The sequence below is a fragment of the Pinus tabuliformis genome, chromosome Q (genome assembly GCF_031772625.1).
Source record: "Pinus tabuliformis cultivar Carrire ecotype Pingquan chromosome Q, CPIR1, whole genome shotgun sequence".
Taxonomy (NCBI): domain Eukaryota; kingdom Viridiplantae; phylum Streptophyta; class Pinopsida; order Pinales; family Pinaceae; genus Pinus; species Pinus tabuliformis.
The window spans coordinates 1248482817-1248497744 of NC_142296.1; the positions used below are offsets into that span (position 1 = coordinate 1248482817).

Here is a 14928-nt window from a genome sequence, read left to right on the forward strand (position 1 = left end):
AAGTATAATTTCAAGGCTACCCCTCCTCTGTCCCACCTCTGTTTTTCTACTTGTCGTCTTGCTATATTTTTAACGATACTTGTCTTCTTGTTATTTTTCGGTGCCGACGGTACTTGTCTTCCCATCAGTTCACTTTTTGATTTTTGCAAGATCGCAATAGATAAAACATTGGTGTTACGGAGGGAGGTTTGACTCTTACTTATTATCCGAAAAATGGTTTTATTTGCTGCCGCAAACTAAACTCTTTTTCCCGGCGATGTCTAACATTAGGTTACTAAAGATGGTGACCACTTGTTGCAGCAATAGAATCTCTTTCTTTGGAGGATGCCCCTACTTATCCTTCAAAACATATGTTTTAATGGGTGAGGCTTTTCTTCAAAGATGGTTACTACTTGCTACCGCAAATGGTCCCCTTCCTCGGTATCCTGATTATCTAGACAAGGGGAGTGAGAAGCTGATTATCTCACTCACATAACTTTGACAAAAGAATCTTATTCTAGAACAACCCTCTCTTCCTTTTTTCGGACGGGGTACGGACTAGTCATATTCTTCTGCGGAAATCAACTTTATACCCAAGGTTTCCTCTGCCCAAGGCAGGCCAGGGTGCATGCCCCCTGGGTCCCAGTTCTTTCTTCTGAATCACTCGCATTCATCGGGAAGTAGATCCGGGGGTGGAGGCATTCCTTGAGTGAATAAACCGTTAAGGGATGGTATTTGACTATTTGCGATGCGTGATCCTGGAAATGAAAGTTGGTCTACGAGCTTGACCATTCTTCCTTCGTGCGGAAAACACATAACTCTGAAGAGTGAGGACACTATTGCCTCCATGCAATATATATAGTCTCGTCCAAGGAGTAAGTTATAAACCAAGGGTCCCTGGACGACCATGACATTCATATGAACTGTCTTCCCCTTCAATGTAATGGGAACATTGGGGAGAATCCCTAACGGGCGACTGGTTCCTTTATCAAAACCTGATAGATTTCTTATCTCAGGTAAAAGCGCCGGGGAACCCAGTGCTTTCCAAGTAATAGAGGAAAGGATACTCACAGATGCCCCTTCATCAATGATAGTTCCAGCCATCACCATTCTGTAGATTTGGACAATGATTCTGAATGGTATACTGGCTGGTAACCGGGGTCTGCCTAGTTGATTCCAATCAAAGGATACGACTAGGTTGCTTGGTGGTGGGACCGAATACACGGCCGGATACGACCCTGACGATGTTCCTTCCTGCGACAAAGGAATGGGCGCATTGCCCTGATGCTCATCAGAGTCTGTGTTGATGAAAAGAATCTGGATGGTGTCATCCTTATTCTCTTCAGTGAGGGTGTCATTTGAAGAGGAATCTTCAACGACGGTGTCATTTGAGGATGAAACCTCTGAAGGAAGAACCGGGTCAACTGCCGTTTCGACCTATAGACTTTCGTCTGGTCTGGATTCAGTAGGTTCATTCTCAATGACGGACACTTCAGCTGACCACTTGAGCGGGCCAGCTGGATTTTCAACTATCGAGGGATTAGGCACGAGTTTTTGGTATCCAGGCGGAAGTCGTAACGGTGATACCGGACGATCTTCCAAAACTCTCTTTGCCTCATCTAAGAATGGACATCGTTGGATGGCGTGATCGCCTTCACACAACATACAGGGTGATCTTGGTCTCCCTTTTCGTCCTTCACTCTCGCTAGTCGATGGACTGCAATCAACATGACTACCAGAGGTTGATGCTACCGGATTGTGCAACCTGGGGGACCAGTCCCTTAGTATCCGGGGAATACAAGGATAATCACGATGGAAGTGGGTCCCTTTGCAAATGACACATGGCGATTTAGGCCCGATCGGTGTAGTGTGTGGATTTTTGTCAGATGTCTTTTGCTTGCCCCCAGTCGCCTTCGCCATAGGCCCCTTCTTCTTCTTTTCTTTCTTCTTCTTTTCCTTCTTCTCCATGGGAGGCTGACTTTTGCCGGCTCTACCCTGCGAAGATGAAGGATCAGAGGAAGAATTGTAAGAGGTAGAAGGCTGGTGGGTAGCTCTAGACTGGTTTGACTGTTGATTCGACTGCTCAGGATTAGTGGCGATTTGAACTACATTAGTTGAAAAGAGCCATACAGGTAGGCCGATTGTCAATCCTGGAAGTGACAATGTGGTCATATGAGGCGCACCAACATCTCCCCAAGAGGAGAAGGGATTGGGAATTCCACCAAGGTGACTTCCTTGGTTGGTGGGCTCCATACTTTTCAACTGAAAGATCAACGTGGGAATAACAGGTGATTATGTTCCGATTAAAATAAATTTTATTAATGACGCTTTAGACACAACTTTGCTTTTTCATGTTTTAAGAGTCGAGAAAAAGCTAAAGATGACTCTAGTCGCCTTCGATGTTTTAACAAGCCTGAAGTGACAAATGCTCGGATGGACTTTTTCAGTTATAGAGTTTGAAAAAGGCCAAAAGAAACTACTCTGGAGTTCTAGCAAGAGGGTGTGCCAAACCTTTCGCAAAACCACGGAATACGTTTTACGGTACGTGTGGTCAATCTTCGTGAATGCTGTGTTCACTGCATTGCGATCAGTAGGGCGGCCGACACGGCTTCCTATGGATAAAGGCTTTGTTCCTATAGGGGTCTCCCAATATATACGCGACGGTACGTGGGAGCACAAGTCCGTATTAGCGCCACCGACTCTCAGGAGGAATCACCCACCTTCGTAGAGATCGACAGTCACTAAGTTTAACGACGCCGGAACACGTCTCTACCTAGACCTCTATGTGTTTGCGTTATGTTACAAAGCGTTGTTATGTAAATTGAATTTATTTTAATGTTGATCTTGCTTAGTAGTTTGCCTTTAAGGATCACCACGAGATGTATATGACAAATTCCTGATGCAGTCTAAGATGAGAAACAAACTTTTCAATCTTTCAACTTTGAAAATCTTAACTACTGAGGAGAAGAAAGGCAAATCTTTTCACACAGATCATAGAGCACACACTAATGCAAATTTCCTAAACCGTCATGCAAGCAGTCAAATGCAAAATGCACAATGCATGTATTTTCTTTTCCCTTTCTTAATGTTGATGTGTTACAAAAAGAAAGTTGTTATATAACTTTGATTTCGATTTAAAGCGAAAGTAAACAAGCTAGTCCAAAATCAAAAGACACCTTAAGATTTACTTGTTTAATCACTGGAAATACATGAAATCAAACCATAATGACGAAAGTAAAAAGACTAATCAGCTATGGACAACAAACAAGCTAACTCTTTAGACCAGCAAAATGCCTAACACAGGTTCAGATCTAAGAGGCCAAAGCAAGACTAGTTCACTTTCGTTATGGGAAATTGTAAATGATGTAAGAAATACAAAAGAACAAGTACAATTTCGTTATATAACAGAGGCGGAATGATGGCAAGTAAGGTTGGTTTCAGAACAGGTACAAGACTGGTAACTGGCTGCAAAAACTATAGTGAAAACAGGCAGGAAAAAGGGAGGAAACCCCAACTGCACAAGGCAAAATTGGGCCAACGCAGGTGCTGCACAGCCAATCTGGCTCTCAGCGCAGGTAGCCCCTTCGGGACCTGCATTGCAAAGCAGGTAGCCTGTGTACTACCTACTTTGGAAAACGAAAGTTTTGTTTTCACAGTTTCCGGGTCACAATTTTCTCAAAAATTCACAGTTTTTGCTCAAATCAGAAGCTATCAGTCAAGCACACACTAAGGGATGACAAGGAAGGTGAAAAGCTATCACTAAGAGCTTACAAGGATCCTTGTAGATCAGCTCTTCAAATCATGAACATGCTCAGAAATGAGCTAGAGTAGCTGCCCTCTACTTCGCTTTTGATAAAGTCAAAAGCTTTTCGATTTGGTACTCTTTTGTTCAGGAAATGAATAGCAAAATACTACAAATAATCAAACAGATACGATCCCCAGTGGAGTCGCCAGTTTGTTGTAGGGAAAAGTATCCGACTCGGATGACCCTATCCCACTCTAAGGGTGATAGTACCTCAGCAACAACTGTAAAGAAAACTACTTAAGGTTTACTTCTTTATGAAAGCAAGAGAGAATGAAGAAATGCACTAACCGTTGCCTTGCGCTTAATGTCGAATCCAAACTCTTCTCTTTGCTGCTTGCTCCCAGCTCCTTGCTCTTTTGTTGGCCCAGCTACAATGAGATCCTGCAAAATAACAAAGAAGGAAACTACAAGAAGCATGCAATCATAACTGATTCAAGGATTAGCATAAATCAAATATACAATTATCACAATACATCATTGAAACAAGTGCATATAGAAGAACCTCAATAGCTTTTATTAATGGAAGAAGTAAAGTTCTGAGAGTGTTACAACCATTGAAGGCCCCAATCCAACAACACCTCCCAACAGAAAGAATTTCTCCTCTTCACCTCCTTCAAGCAATCACCCAATAGTTATATAGTGAAACCAACAGCATATCATTACTTTGCACAAAATTCCAGCCTCCTGAGCTCATAGGAGAGAGCTCAATATATAGATGAATTGAGAAAGGATGAGTCAGCTTGCAACTGATGTGTAGCTGCCTTGTGTCCTCTCTCTCTTCAGTTGATCTTCAGTTCTTGAGTCCACTTGGAGAACCTTGCTTCTACTTGGAGAAACAGAGCCTCTGACTCATCACAAGGCGAAATCCCTGATCCAAGTGTCATTTTTGGAAGATTCCAGAGCAATGACTCAGTGTGCCACTTGTCCCATCTCGCTCAGCGCAGGTGGCCTTTGTCCTACCTGCTTTGCAACGCAGGTACACCATGGAGGAGTTGAGTTTCAGCGCAGAAGCCTACTGGAGCACCTGCTTTGATTTCAGGATTGCTTGTTTTTGAGTGTTTTCAGGTGGAGAACTGATCTGAGAGCTGTTGGTTTGCTGACCTTGTCCCTCTAGGGGTAGGAACATCATGTTTAGGGACTTTGGATCCCTTGGATTATTGACAATTCATGCCTGATGCTGCAAGGCACAAAATTGTCTATAACACAAGTGCTTAAGAGAATCCAAATGATTGGCCAAGGAATGGTCAAACCGGTGAGATTCGAGGAAAATTTTGACTTGTGCTTTGCTAATTAGTGTACCCTTTAGGCGTGGATAAATTTTAAAAGAATTTTTTTCTTGTTTTATGAATCACAAAACATATTTCAACATGAAAAATAATGAATTATATTTTAACAAGGAATTTCCAGTGGATCCTGCATGGATTTCGACTAATTAAGGATCGTTGGATGCACAAGTGTGGGTTGCAACTTTTGCATGTTCCTCAATTTGAGAAGTGACAATACAAACCTGAAAATATTGGCATGCGCTTAGGGAAACATTATGTATAGTTCGTGCATTCTAGTGAGTAAACTGTGATCTGAAACCAAGTTTGTTCTATGTTTTCCATTGGTTATGGGGGAAAATTGAATAGAGTTTCTGGTTGGAAAAATTCACATTGGAGTTCACACATCCAATCGATTTTTTGTCATAACTAAAACCTCCCTAATTCCATGCATCGCATTTTCGTAACTGAACAATTCCTAATATGGTTACCGTCAAATGACATAATTTTTTCAATGTATACATGCAGTGGTCAGCTTTTGGTCCACATAGAAGAAGGTATATTACAACTGCATTAATTTGTTGAATGAATTAATCCTTCAATTGTAATCATAGAATAAAGGATACATGTAATTTTCGCTGAAAGGTGCATAGAAACCTCGTTTCTCCTACAATTTTTATGGTTTTCTGTGTTAGTTCAAATCATTGAAAATGTGATAAGAGTAAGAAGTAGGGATGGTTTGGACAAGCCAAATTCCCCTATGGGGGATTTGAAATCTATCATTCATCCCCAACTCCAAGTCCCAATTTCCAGCCAAATCCTCTCCCCCCGTTAGAGCTTATTTTTGGCCAAGGGTGGAAATATTCAATAGTTAAAGACATGGAGGAGAGTTGGGTTCATTTTCACGTAGACCATCACTTAGAGAGACAGATTATAAGCTCTCAAATGCAAAGATTTGGCAGGCTGCAAAGCTCTGTGCTGATAGCAAATTGAAGAGTGGTTTACTCTTTTAGTGAAGTGGAGGTGAACGAAAAAGGAGGCATGCTCGATTATGGCAAGGGTAGGAAAACATGTGTTTTTTTAGTTGATTTAAAGAAAAAGGAAACCTTTTCAATTTAATGGATGGAGAAAATCCCAATAAGGACGGTTGGCGTCCTTCTTTGATTCGTCAGGTCGATATTTTTGCATACCTTACCCACAGAGTGGGAGGTGTGCAGGTGTCACGACTTATCGAGTTGTACATATGTACATATGCATTTCATAAACAATTAATTTATTGCAGAATCTTCTACTCCACAAAAGACTTCAGTGGATAATGATTATCCTCATGATCATGGCTATCCTTGGTTTGGATAGTGTTTATCCTTACTTACTCGTTAATCTCATCTTGCCCTTATGTGTGTATGTGGTGTCTGCTCAATCGTCTTGATCGATTAGCAATTCTACGATATAAATACTCCTCATGCCCATTTTTTGGAATCAAGTTTCATCATCTTTTATGCTGGAACAATATTGAAGACCTTTTGCTTCAGATTTCCTTCGAATTATTCAGTGGAGGGAGAAATCATGAGGTACTTCGCTCATTAGTGAGGGAGGTTGAGAAAAGTCCTCGAGCCCACCGTCGAAGAAATTCCAAGCTCAAAACAGTAGAGTTGTGCATTGTAGATGATCTGGTGCCTAGTGGGGGGGCTAAGACACGTATGGAACCTCACTATCCCGAGGAATATTGACAAAGCAGCAGGGGATGATCTCAGGAAATAAACCAGTTGCAGGACATGTAAGCTAATTCCGTTCTTTGTTGATATGATGACCAGAGATTTTAGGAGCGTAGATGTAACAACCCCAAAATGCATGAAATTACTGAGGTTGCTAAGTGGATATTTACCATTTGTTGCTTTAAATTTTTATTACAGTATGGTGTTAAATATTCAGTAATTGAGGTTGGAAGGCCAAGAAACATATTTTTTATGGTTACCTAAATTATTGGTAATGATACTTTAAAAAAATAGAAATTGTTACATTATTTAAAAGAAACAGTTATGGAAGAACAGTTACCCATTTGCCTTGTAGAAGGAATTAGATGGGGAAAAAGAGAATCCACAGGACTATCTTAGAGCTGGGTGAAACAAACCAGTGGGAGAATTCTAAGGGAACAGTTAGAAGAAGTACAACTATCCCCGATTCTAGATGTGAAGAGAGAAGCTCGGTCTGCAACGCTCACTCCTGCAACTAAACCCTAGACGCAACGCTCCATGAACACCCTCGAGGGGGATCGACCCCCCTAGCCTTTGGCCCCTTCGTATTCGGCAGCCTCCCTCCTGAGACCGCCTTCACCTCATCATCCTCCCAATCCAAGGACAGAGGCAAAGCTCTGGCAGCAAGCTATACCTCGAAAGCCAATGGATCTGCGACTGAGAGAAGCATCCCCAGCCAAAGCGGAGCAACAGTATCATCCCCTTGCAAACCGATATCGAAGGAAACACCCTCATTAATCATCGAAGACCCATGGATTGAAGAATACAGAGATCACATGTGCAAACATGCCCTATTATGTCGCTTAATGGGAGTGAGACTCAATGAAAAAGCTCTCTGCTGGTGTATAAACCAGAAATGGAAGCCCAAAGGGAACTATGAACTACAGTTAGGAGCAAGGAATTTTTTCACGGTCATCTTCACCCACAGGGAAGACAGAGACCGCACTTTCGAAGGAGGCCCATACTTCTACAACTTGGCAGGACTCTACATAACGTACTGGAAGCCCAACTTTGTTCCAGAGCAAGAAGATTTCACAAAAGTTCCAGTCTGGCTCAGACTCTACTCCTTGCCGGTGGATTATTGGAATAAGCGAATCCTGGAAGCCATCGGGAACAAGCTGGGCGTCTTCATAAAAACTTTAGATCTCACATCTCAAGTTAAATACACTGCCTATGCCAAAATCTGTGTTTATATGGATGTGTCAGGACCTCTCCCAGGTCATATTGCTCTGATCCAGAAAGGAATTCACTGGAAGCAGTCCATCGACTATGAAAACATCCCTTTTAGATGCAGGAAATGCCGACGGCATGGACATCTTAGTCATGGTGCCCCTAAATCAACCCCCACCTCAACCCCAAGCAGACAAGGCGGACAACCCGTCCCCAGATTACATCCCTGTTTCCAGGAAAAGCAAAAAGCAGAAAGAGAAAAATCCTCTGAAACACCCCTCCAACCCAAACCCCACCCGACAAAATAGCTTTGAAGTTCTAACAAAAATTGACGAGGAAGTATAGTGTGCATGTGAAAGGAAAAAAAAAAATATAAAAACAAAAAAAATTGATTTGAAGGTTTAACCATGACCCTGAGAGCGAAAACCAAACTGAAAGAAATAGCTTCAAAAATGTTAGAAAATTATATATTACAGAGCAATGGAACACATAAAATATTGTAGGAATACAAACACAAAAACACATAAAACAAGAGAGACACAGATATACGTGGTTCACCCAATTTGGCCTACGTCCATAGAGAAACAACTAGTCCTTCCTTTTATATTATCCAGAAAAATGGAGAGATACAACCTACAATAGATCCATTGTAATTCCCTCTTCTCTCACACAAAATCTCCTCTCTTTTTCTCACACAGAATATAGATCTACATAGACACAATACAATTCCCTCATATATATCGAGGGGTTTCCTTCTAGGGTAAAACAACCCTAAATAAAACATAATTTATACCATCCGATTTTTGCCTAATGAATGACCCAGATTAACTATGAAATTACAACATTTTACAATGCAATTTTATGTCTATTTCGCACCCCCGTGGACCCCCCTGGCAGCGCACATTTATGGGTGGCATTACCGCCACATTACGAACTGGGGTCCAATCAAGAAATATATCTGAATAAAGAACATAATTAGGCTTCACACCCAACAAAAGAAAATTTATGTAAGCTAATCATAACTTGGAGTGGATTAAATGGAGCCCTCAAATCTTCAGTCAAAAGATGAAACATTGTTAAGTAAAGAAAATGTACAATGAGGCCAATTGAGGAACGAGATTATTAATGTGTGTATGTGCAAAATAGTTGAATAAAAATGTTATTTCCTATTATGAATTGTCTAGGTGTATTTCATTCAGTGTTCATATCATATTGAGTCATACTTAATGTGTGGAACTGAAGCCTGTGTACTTCAGCCAAAAGTTGTGGATTCCAAAATTGTAGGTGTTGGTAAGAGAATCAATCCCTTGCAGACAAAAATTCATTCCAACAAATTTGTTAATGAGAATTCATGGAGATGAGTTTGGTTTGGAAGGGATAGTGCATCCTCATTTCGTTGCTTGATTGGACGTGTAACTCGTTGTTGTATTTCAAAATCAAACCATGTGCAAGGATTTAAAATCTTGTGGTTGAGGTTCTGACTTTAATATCTGTCTTGGAGATTAGCTATTTTCCATTCCATTTATCTCTTTCTAGTTCATGTAATGTGCCATACAAGTGCTTAAGAGAATCCAAATGATTGGCCAAGGAATGGTCAAACCGGTGAGATTCGAGGACAATTTTGACTTGTGCTTTGCTAATTAATGTACCCTTTAGGCGTGGATAAATTTTAAAAGAATCTTTTTCTTGTTTTATGAATCACAAAACATATTTCAACATGAAAAATAATGAATTATATTTTAACAAGGAATTTCCAGTGGATCCTGCATGGATTTCGACTAATTAAGGATCGTTGGATGCACAAGTGTGGGTTGCAACTTTTGCATGTTCCTCAATTTGAGAAGTGACAATACAAACCTGAAAATATTGGCATGCGCTTAGGGAAACATTATGTATAGTTCGTGCATTCTAGTGAGTAAACTGTGATCTGAAACCAAGTTTGTTCTATGTTTTCCATTGGTTATGGGGGAAAATTGAATAGAGTTTCTGGTTGGAAAAATTCACATTGGAGTTCACACATCCAATTGATTTTTTGTCATAACTAAAACCTCCCTAATTCCATGCATCGCATTTTCGTAACTGAACAATTCCTAATATGGTTACCGTCAAATGACATAATTTTTTCAATGTATACATGCAGTGGTCAGCTTTTGGTCCACATAGAAGAAGGTATATTACAACTGCATTATTCTGTTGAATGAATTAATCCTTCAATTGTAATCATAGAATAAAGGATACATGTAATTTTCGCTGAAAGGTGCATAGAAACCTCGTTTCTCCTACAATTTTTATGGTTTTCTGTGTTAGTTCAAATCATTGAAAATGTGATAAGAGTAAGAAGTAGGGATGGTTTGGACAAGCCAAATTCCCCTATGGGGGATTTGAAATCTATCATTCATCCCCAACTCCAAGTCCCAATTTCCAGCCAAATCCTCTCCCCCCGTTAGAGCTTATTTTTGGCCAAGGGTGGAAATATTCAATAGTTAAAGACATGGAGGAGAGTTGGGTTCATTTTCACGTAGACCATCACTTAGAGAGACAGATTATAAGCTCTCAAATGCGAAGATTTGGCAGGCTGCAAAGCTCTGTGCTGATAGCAAATTGAAGAATGGTTTACTCTTTTAGTGAAGTGGAGGTGAACGAAAAAGGAGGCATGCTCGGTTATGGCAAGGGTAGGAAAACATGTGTTTTTTTAGTTGATTTAAAGAAAAACGAAACCTTTTCAATTTAATGGATGGAGAAAATCCCAATAAGGACGGTTGGCGTCCTTCTTTGATTCGTCAGGTCGATCTTTTTGCATACCTTACCCACAGAGTGGGAGGTGTGCAGGTGTCACGACTTATCGAGTTGTACATATGTACATATGCATTTCATAAACAATTAATTTATTGCAGAATCATCTACTCCACAAAAGACTTCAGTGGATAATGATTATCCTCATGATCATGGCTATCCTTGGTTTGGATAGTGTTTATCCTTACTTACTCGTTAATCTCATCTTGCCCTTATGCGTGTATGTGGTGTCTGCTCAATCGTCTTGATCGATTAGCAATTCTACGATATAAATACTCCTCATACCCATTTTTTGGAATCAATTTTCATCATCTTTTATGCTGGAACAATATTGAAGACCTTTTGCTTCAGATTTCCTTCGAATTATTCAGTGGAGGGAGAAATCATGAGGTACTTCGGTCGTTAGTGAGGGAGGTTGAGAAAAGTCCTCGAGCCCACCGTCGCAGAAATTCCAAGCTCAAAACAGTAGAGTTGTGCATTGTAGATGATCTGGTGCCTAGTGGGGGGGCTAAGACACGTATGGAACCTCACTATCCCGAGGAATATTGACAAAGCAGCAGGGGATGATCTCAGGAAATAAACCAGTTGCAGGACAGGTAAGCTAATTCCGTTCTTTGTTGATATGATGACCAGAGATTTTAGGAGCGTAGATGTAACAACCCCAAAATGCATGAAATTACTGAGGTTGCTAAGTGGATATTTACCCTTTGTTGCTTTAAATTTTTATTACAGTATGGTGTTAAATATTCAGTAATTGAGGTTGGAAGGCCAAGAAACATATTTTTTTATGGTTACCTAAATTATTGGTAATGATACTTTAAAAAAATAGAAATTGTTACATTATTTAAAAGAAACAGTTATGGAAGAACAGTTACCCATTTGCCTTGTAGAAGGAATTAGATGGGGAAAAAGAGAATCCACAGGACTATCTTAGAGCTGGGTGAAACAAACCAGTGGGAGAATTCTAAGGGAACAGTTAGAAGAAGTACAACTATCCCCGATTCTAGATGTGAAGAGAGAAGCTCGGTCTGCAACGCTCACTCCTGCAACTAAACCCTAGACGCAACGCTCCATGAACACCCTCGGGGGGGATCGACCCCCCTAGCCTTTGGCCCCTTCGTATTCGGCAGCCTCCCTCCTGAGACCGCCTTCACCTCATCATCCTCCCAATCCAAGGACAGAGGCAAAGCTCTGGCAGCAAGCTATACCTCGAAAGCCAATGGATCTGCGGCTGAGAGAAGCATCCCCAGCCAAAGCGGAGCAATAGGATCATCCCCTTGCAAACCGATATCGAAGGAAACACCCTCATTAATCATCGAAGACCCATGGATTGAAGAATACAGAGATCACATGTGCAAACATGCCCTAATATGTTGCTTCATGGGAGTGAGACTCAATGAAAAAGCTCTCTTCTGGTGTATAAACCAGAAATGGAAGCCCAAAGGGAACTATGAACTACAGTTAGGAGCAAGGAATTTTTTGACGGTCATCTTCACCCACAGGGAAGACAGAGACCGCACTTTCGAAGGAGGCCCATACTTCTACAACTCGGCAGGACTCTACATAACGTACTGGAAGCCCAACTTTGTTCCAGAGCAAGAAGATTTCACAAAAGTTCCAGTTTGGCTCAGACTCTACTCCTTGCCGGTGGATTATTGGAATAAGCGAATCCTGGAAGCCATCGGGAACAAGCTGGGCGTTTTCATCAAAACTTTAGATCTCACATCTCAAGTTAAATACACTGCCTATGCCAGAATCTGTGTTTATATGGATGTGTCAGGACCTCTCCCAAGTCATATTGCTCTGATCCACAAAGGAATTCACTGGAAGCAGTCCATCGACTATGAAAACATCCCTTTTAGATGCAGGAAATCCCGATGGCATGGACATCTTAGTCATGGTGCCCCTAAATCAACCCCCACCTCAACCCCAAGTAGACAAGGCAGACAACCCGTCGCCAGATTACATCCCTGTTTCCAGGAAAAGCAAAAAGCAGAAAGAGAAAAATCCTCTGAAACACCCCTCCAACCCGAACCCCACCCGACAAAATAGCTTTGAAGTTCTAAGCAACCTTGATCCACTCGAAAACCCTATGGAATCCCACGCCCCCCTGACTCAAGATCCACCCAGGCAGTCTCAACCATCTAACCCTTCAATCATCTCCATCCCAAGCTCGGACCACCCCCAAACCGAGAAACAGCGTCAAATCCGCAGCCCAACTCCGACCACAGCGATACAAGCTTCGATCCTCTGCATACCCCTCCCTGCACAGAAACTCATCCAAATCAGATGCCCTCAACTGCTCCTATCAATCCCCTGGAAGAAATCCTGGGTGATCTGGATCTCCAGGAGGTCACCGAGCAATGGTCCAAATAGGGAGTGAATTCCATTCCACAGGAACACTTGGAGAAAATCGAAATGGCATACTTGCAGTTAGAATATCTTAATCAGAATGCAGCCAAAAATCAATGGGGAGATAGCAGCCAAACAGGCATCCAAGCCAACCTAGACCTGGACCAATACAAGTCGAAAGGTCCAGGAAGAAAACGGGGGAGAAAATTGACAAAGAAACAAATACAAGAACTCAGCAGGCGCCTAATCAATGAAGGAAAAATGAGGGCTCTGGTCCTATCCACACCGAATATTTCTCAATGAAGATAACAACATGGAATATCAGAGGGCTAAATGGCACCTCCAAAAGACGAATCCTCAAAAATCGTCTTTTCACGCAATCTCCAGACCTTGTCTTACTACAAGAATCCAAATGCTCAGCCAATGGCATAGAAACGCTCAAGAAACTATTTTCAAAAGGCTTTCAATGCACAAGCACAGAAGCCATTGGGCAAGCAGGAGGGCTCCTAATGTTTTGGAACAAAAACAAGCTTTTTATGCAGAATTCTCTGTCCACTAAGCATTCGCTATCAGTCATCTTCAACATGCCAGACTCACAACAAACGATATGCATCACCAATGTGTATGGGCCTCAGTGAATTCAAGAGAAGTTCAAGATGCTAGAAGACTTGAATGAAATCAGACAACACCATGGTGCCAACCACTGGATCCTAGGTGGCGATTTCAACATGATCACCAAGCTAGTAAAGAAGAAAGGAGGCCTAAGAAGATTGGATAAAGATGTAGAAGCTTTCAGTACCTTCATAACAGCATCTAAACTCATTAATGTCCCCGCAGTCAACAGTCTACACACATGGAACAATAAGCAAGGCAGAAATAGACAGGTTGCATCAAGGCTTGACAGGTTCCTCATATCGGAATCCATCATGCTCCAGAATCTAGACATGGAAGCCAACATTCTGCCCATTGGGGGATCAAATCACTGGCCAATACAGTTTCACCTCACTAATATGATCAAGCCCCAAAACTAGCCTTTTAGGTTCGAAAGCTTCTGGATAGATCACCCAACCTTCATGCAAAATATACAAAGTTGGTGTACCCAAACCTCTGTGAAGAACGACAACATTATCTACATATTTCTGCAAAAGCTCAAGAGCATTAAGACCAAGCTCAAATGCTGGAACAAGAACACATTTGTTAATGTTTTTCAAGCCAAAAAAGAGCTCGAGGAAAAAATGGTGGGCCTCCAACAATCAATGATCAAGGACTGGCCTAACGAGGACAGGTTAGCTCAGGAATCAAACCTCCAAAAGCAATGGGAAGACAAGCTAAGACAAGAACAGCTGCTATGGAAACAAAAATCATGGGTGCAGTGGCTAAGGCATGGGGAACGAAACACAAGCTTCTTCCATAAATCAACCATTCAGCACAGAGCCAACAACCGTATTCTATCCCTCAAAAAAGATGATGGTGCTAAGGTCTCAACCAGAGAGCAAATAGGATCCGAACTAAATTTATACTTCAGGTCACTGCTCTCTGAGCCCAATCAAGATAGAACCCAAGCTATCAACAAAATCATTAGTGCTATTCCCCCCTTAGTAACGGAGGAGCAAAACTCCCTTCTCTTAAGAGAGTTCATTGAGCAGGAGATTGAAGAAGTTGTCTTCACCATGGCCTCTGACAAAGACCCTGGACCAGATGACCTTACAATTGAATTCTTGAAAGCTTGCTGGCACATCATCAAAGTAGACCTTTTCAATCTAATAAAGAACTTCCACAGAACCAAGAGAGTGCTGCCGGCCATCAATGCTAC

The 14928-nt window shown here is 41.5% G+C and overlaps 2 protein-coding genes across 2 annotated transcripts; both read left to right on the forward strand.

Moving 5' to 3' along the window:
- Positions 1 to 7606: 7606 nt before the first annotated feature.
- On the forward strand, positions 7607 to 8278 carry LOC149224341 (uncharacterized). Its single transcript, XM_089388158.1, has one exon. The coding sequence runs from the start codon at positions 7607 to 7609 to the stop codon at positions 8276 to 8278; it is 672 nt and encodes a 223-aa protein (XP_089244284.1).
- A 3865-nt stretch (positions 8279 to 12143) lies between these two features.
- LOC149224342 (uncharacterized) lies at positions 12144 to 12815 on the forward strand. Its single transcript, XM_089388159.1, has one exon. It carries the CDS (start codon positions 12144 to 12146, stop codon positions 12813 to 12815), a length of 672 nt encoding a protein of 223 aa, XP_089244285.1.
- Positions 12816 to 14928: the final 2113 nt, after the last annotated feature.

Excerpts from the sequence above, each read along its gene's own strand:
- LOC149224341 (XM_089388158.1), top strand. The coding sequence starts at position 7,607 with ATGGGAGTGAGACTCAATGAAAAAGCTCTCTGCTGGTGTATAAACCAG.
- LOC149224342 (XM_089388159.1), top strand. The coding sequence starts at position 12,144 with ATGGGAGTGAGACTCAATGAAAAAGCTCTCTTCTGGTGTATAAACCAG.